This window comes from Rhea americana, unplaced genomic scaffold (genome assembly GCF_003343005.1).
Source record: "Rhea americana isolate MKP2758 unplaced genomic scaffold, rheAme1 scaffold_102, whole genome shotgun sequence".
Taxonomy (NCBI): Eukaryota; Metazoa; Chordata; class Aves; order Rheiformes; family Rheidae; genus Rhea; species Rhea americana.
Window position 1 is genome coordinate 2524113 of NW_028185062.1, and position 6000 is coordinate 2530112.

Consider the following 6000-nt stretch of genomic DNA (forward strand, 5'->3'; position numbering starts at 1 on the left):
GACTTTTCTAAAAGATCTGCCAAGGAGAGGAGACTAAGCATTTTGAGGCTGTGATGGATAAAGTAGTTGAACAAACTTTCGCTATGATACAGTGGCAAAAGCTTTTAGTGCAATCTGTAGCTATATAAATGGTGGGTAGCCAGGCTGACTGATCGACTTCTAGTTCTAAACAATATGGCTTTGTTAAAGTCTATTTTGGTGTCTTATATGCAGTTTTGATATCAATATTTTAAAAAATTGATTGAGTTGGCTCTCATCAGTCTCCACAAGTAGATAAAGTGATAGAAGAGGTATTTCACCACAATGCTTGAATTAAATTTTTGTTAAAAAGAAGAATCATAGTTGAGTAGCTTTATTGTGGTGTAAAGCTATTATCACATAAAGAAAAGCCTTTTAAAGATTTCCAAGATTTTAAAGATTTCTTCTCTCTAGTAGAGTGTTCCAGCCAGAATTGTAAGCTAAAAGCAAATGCATCTAAGGTTAGCATTAAAATCAGTTACAGGAACAAGYTACATCAAGAAGTAATTTATTTCTCTTCTCAAGTGAAGACTTTCTGGAGGATAAATTTTATCCAGTACTCATTATTGGATGCATTACACAGGAATCTGGATGATTTAACAGTCTCTGAGATCCTGAAGATGGTKTTAACTGATCTGCAGCCTCTTACAGTTTTAGATTCGTGGATATGAGCACTTTTGCTGGTCTTCTAGAGTTTTCACTAGGTTAATTCTTTCTCTCTCTCTTTTTTTTTTTTTTCTCCTCCCTTCCTCTTGCTACAGTCCAGAGATCCTGCTGTCCAAGCGGCCATCCTTGCACAGCTAAATGCAAAATATGGATCTGGTGTATTACCAGATGCTCCAAAGGACATGAGTAAGGCAAGTTCCCCTTTCTGTCTCTGCTGCATTTCCCCACTCCTCACWGTCACCATTTTACTCTAGAAGCCTATGACTAATAGCAGATATATATGCTTCAATTCTAGAAATAGTATCCTGTAGAGCATTACTGCAGAAAAGGAACAGCTTTTTCTTCCTCGGGGAAAGAAAATTCAGTTTCTCTAGCAATAGGAAAGCAAAACTAAATATGCATGTGACAGGAGTGGGAGAAATTATTCCTATCTGACATTTATTTGGACAGATATGGGTTGCAGATTTACCTGTAGTTTTTATTTCAGGGTCAGGGGAAGGATAAAGATGTGAACTCTAAATCAGCCAGTGACCTCTCAGAAGATCTTTTTAAAGTGCATGACTTTGATGTAAAGATTGATCTTCAGGTTCCAAGCTCAGGTGGGTGCTCCAGTTGTGTATGGGAAGGTAATCACTATGGTGGAGCTCAGTTCCTCCAGAACACAAATCAGTAGTGGACTTGTAGATGGGAGCAAGGACTCTGTTTGTCTTCTTGGCAAGTACCTTGAATTGAGGAGAAGGGGGATGGGTGCTAGTGATGTCCATTAAGAAAACAAGAACAGCTATGCCATGTTAGACTGAAAATCTGTATATCTGAGTATCCTTGCTGCGAGTGCCTAGGGAGAAAAGGAGTAACGAATTTCTGGATGTATTCTCCCAGTCTACAGTATCTGTGGCTCAGATAATCCTTGAGGAACAGCTGATGTTTTATTTCATAAGCCTTGCTATCTGCCTTGATATCATCCTTGATATTTGTTCTATGAATTTGTCTAATCACTTTTTGAAGCCAAATAAGCATTTGGTATCTGTAATGTCCTGTTCTATAGTCTATTTACATGCTATGTGGGTAAAATATTTTTATTTGTTCGTTYGTTTGTTTGTTTGTTTTGAACCTGCTTCTTACCAAGTTGCTGCTTCCAAACTTTGGTAACAAATATTTTAAAGGAAAATTTAAAGGAAAAGTTTTTGAGGGAGCCCAAAAAATTATGTCCATAAGCACATATTCACTCCCTGCTTGAACTTGCTGACCCTTCCAAGTACTTGTCATCTTGACTTTAAAGGCCTGAGATATGTGGGAATAACAATTTGGAGTGTCAACTAACTTTTCTAATGGAGGAAAAGCTTAGGAGTATAGTAATGCAATTAGACTCATGAGGATTATTTTCTCTTGTGTTGCTGGAAGGACTAGATCTGAGGATTCTTGGGGGAGAACAATTTAGTTGATCTGCTGTAGGAATTCACAAAGTTTAAAAAAAACTTGTCGAGAAGGGAAAGTAGTAGAGTTAAATCTTTCCAAACTGTATCAAGATTATAACTCTGGACATAAGACTGTGTAGAATAAAGTAGGATGGCAAGAATAGGAGACTTCCTGGAGTGGTGGGGGTAGTGAAAATTATGAACATCAGAGTTGCAAAGCAACTGAGGACTAGGTGTTGACAGACACAGAAAGCCAGGAAGGGGTGCTGAAAAGAGAAGGATATGAGAAAGAGAGGTATAGGTAGAGGTTTAAGTATGGCTGATTTTTCTCAGCCAGAACAGTGTTTGGGCATCTTGCTTTATGCAGCCTCCTTTCTTAACAGGAGAGGAGTTTAGGACATTGTTAAGGTATGCACCGTAGGCATGAGTAGGAGGTTGGACTTCTGTCCTCTTACTGCCTGTATCTCTTGTGCTCGCAGTTCTCCTGGGATAGTGRCCTATAAGAGATCCCAGAACTCAGCCTGAAAGCACTGTCTGTATTGTTATTTCAGTGTGCTGCAGAGTAGTTTTCTTAGGAAATAAAGGTATATTGGAAGTAAGCAGGACAAACAAACAGAGTCAGAACTGAACGTCTTTAAGCAACTATAAATGGGCTATTTTCCTAACTGAAGGTTCAAACTTGTGTTTACCAGAGAAGCCAAATGTAATTTCGTGGTGAATTTGTCACAAAAGCAACAAATGAAAATCCAGTTTTTATGTGCTTTGGTCCTCACTCTTCTCTTATCCCCAACAGAGTCTAAGGCACTGGCCATCACCTCCAAGGCTCCACCAGCAAAAGATGGTGCCCCTCGGCGATCATTGAACTTGGAGGACTACAAAAAGAGGAGGGGGCTTATTTGAGCATGCCCACTCTGCTGCTTCTGATCCTGCATGCTCCATGATGATGTCCTACCTTTTCCTCCTCCCTTTTCAGTTCTCCCGTCTGGGTCGGAGCAGCAATGGAGCTGGGAAGAGACTCTTTAAAACTGCCAGTCATCTGTAACATAAACCATTCAACTATTTACTGTATAGACCTCCCTTCTTGCCCTTTTCTCCTGCCCCCTTCACAAATGTGGATCTGTGCTCTTTGGGGTTTTCCCATTTCTTTTAGTTTGAGTTTTGTTTTTATTTTGTTGATGCAGCTCGTTGGTCCACTCTGTGTTCAGTATTAGCCTGAGGTCTGGATTTCCATAGGAATCTCTTTGGTGGTCGCAGAATCAGCACTTGGTGATTTCCCCTTACATACCACCGCAGGCATGGTGAATAAACATTGGCGCAAGACCTTTGTGGCTGGAAGGTCATCTGCACTTTCTTCCTCCTCTTCTTCCTCCTTCATCCTAGCTTTGGAGAAGGGAATCTTCAAAAACTGGCTTAGGTTCAAAGTGTAAATTTTTTTGGGAGGGTTGTGTGACTTTTTTTCAGGTGTTTTTTATCATTTTTAAGCTGCAGTACTATTTGTATCCGTCTGTCACAGTTCTTTACGGCTGTTTTGAATTTCTACCAGCTGTACTTGAGCATCTGAAATTGCAAGAAAGAAACTCATTAAATGTGATTCTTCTTACTAAAACGGCTTGGCTGATATAGCTGTTTAACTTCATGTTCCCTTTTTTGCTTACACTTAACTGATGAGGGATATATACGTAGCTCTTGATGTGAGGCTTGTCATCTATAGCACATCTGGAGTATCCAGCTGTAATTGAGTGGAGTAGCTCTATATGGGATGCCCCTGGGGTGCTCATTGGTCGAGATTTAACTTCTCCAAGCCTCCAATATGAGATATATCTTAAGTCATCTTGTCTTCGCTGGGTTCTAGCTCACTTTTTGTTTACTGCTTTGTGAACCATTTAAACTTGGCTTCTATAAACAAACAAAAAATTAAAAACCAATTGCTTTGTGTGAAAGGGGAAGGACGCAACAGTAGAAAGGTCAGTGGGTAATGTACAAGARCAGTAGCTGATGCACATTTTTCATATAAACTGGTACACATGGAGTGCAACACTAGCACAAAAATTGTGTGGCTTTATGGAATGTTTGACTGGACACAAGGTGACAGCTCAATTATCACTCAGGTGTAAAAAATCAAAGTGTAAATATAAGTGACATTTAAAAAAAGAGCTTTTCCAAACAAGATGCAACTGAATATATGGAGCTAAGAACTAAATTAAAAGAGAATTAGAAATCTTGCAGGTCAGAGGCCCTCGTTCAGGTAAGCGTGCAAGCACGTGTTTGTTCCTACTCAGACCGGTATCTATATGCTAACTTAAGCACTGAACTGGATAGGAATGTTTCTGGGGGACCCTAAAGAGGGAAAATGCTGATGCTCTTATGTCAGAGCATTACTATTTTTCAGAAATCACACACTGGTTATTTTTAAACCTGTGTTTGATGCTTTCTTGTTGGATTCTTAATGAAATTTTAATCTAGTTCTTATATTTAACTTTCTCTTATTCCTTTTTTTTAATGGTAGTTTAAAAAAAATCATGTAATTGTGTGCAGATTGATATTATGAACTGTGTATAAAATGAAAATCAACCTATGAAGCAGCTCTTAGCTACCATGTAAACAAATAATTAGGGATCCTTCAATACTTATTTACTGAGTAGTCCATAATTCTAGGTCTCACATGGATTATTCTGTARATACGTAATCATAGACTGCTTTATTTGATAGCCTATTTTAGCAACTTCTTTGGAGTTGTTGTAGGCTCTCGCATATGTGTACTTTTAACTTTGAGTGGGTTTATGGAATCTGCCATGATAACTTCATAGGAGACATCATGATCCACTGTGTAGATATGCATTTGATACAATTTTGGTTTTGCAACAGCTTCAATGATGTTACAGATTTGTAATAAAAAAATTTAAAACTGGCTATTGCAAATTAAGTTTCAAAATAATCGCCCTATGATGTTTTCCAGAAATAATTGCAAAATCATGCAATGTGATCTTTCTTTGCTCACAGAAATGCCTCAGAGCTTTGGGGTGCAGTGAAAAGTGGTCTCTGAAGGTAAAATTAACTCAGATTCAGTATTTTTAATGTGCTTACTCTTCATGTATTGGTTTTAGCAGACTTTTACATTTTGGTGACACGTGAACAGGCTGTACAGTCAAAGTGCTGGCAAGATCCGAACAGTGTTGCAAATAACTGTTAGTGCAGATAATCAAAATGGAGGAGATGTGACTRTGTCCTAGTTATCTGCAACTATGAAACTCCAACTTATCTTCTCAGTCTCTGGACTCTGCTGAAATACTGTTTTTTGAGAAAGGCAACAGTCAGCAAGTCATCATGCAAACCTCTTATGTTACGAATAATACATCAAGAAAGTACTTTTCTTGAATAGTTACAGAACTGTGTATGAAAGCTGTAATCTTTTTTCCTTTAAGTGCATGTAAAGGTGAGTGACTATACCTCCCACTCATTAGAGGGGGAGAGATTTGTTTGCTTTGTTTCATTGGTGTTCTAGCATAGTTCATTACAAATGTACAGACTTCTATAAATAAACTTGGTTTGTTGGTTTAATAAGGTTGATTATGTTTATCCCTTATCTGAGCTGCTCAGGACTGCTTGTCTGTGGAAACTTCGCTTTTCAGAAACTGATGCTTTTTGTACCAATCTGGAACAATTTTTTTTWAAATGCCAATATTGTAAAATAATTAATGAAAAATAGGGTCCCCCTTTTGCAAGAGGGGCCAGTGACTCCGTGGATCGCTCTGTTCTAACTGCTGGAGTTGCTCCTTGCCACTAGAATCAAATGGAGCCCGTTGGAGAGTTAGTTCATTTGCATTTCTGCTCCATCTCACTAGAGACAACCTTTGTTCATCTCACAGAAATCTGGTCTACCCCTATAATCAAAGATGCTATG

At 38.5% G+C, this 6000-nt stretch overlaps 1 protein-coding gene across 1 annotated transcript in view; it reads left to right on the plus strand.

Moving 5' to 3' along the window:
• Positions 1-5660, plus strand: part of RTF1 (RTF1 homolog, Paf1/RNA polymerase II complex component) — a 29216-nt gene extending 23556 nt beyond the window's left edge. Inside the window, exons 16-18 of the mRNA XM_085305505.1 lie at positions 780-875; positions 1172-1283; positions 2893-5660. Of these exons, the coding sequence (XP_085161631.1) occupies positions 780-875; positions 1172-1283; positions 2893-2999 (315 nt within the window). The 3' untranslated portion in view covers positions 3000-5660. The remainder of the gene's footprint in view (positions 1-779; positions 876-1171; positions 1284-2892) is intronic.
• Positions 5661-6000: the final 340 nt, after the last annotated feature.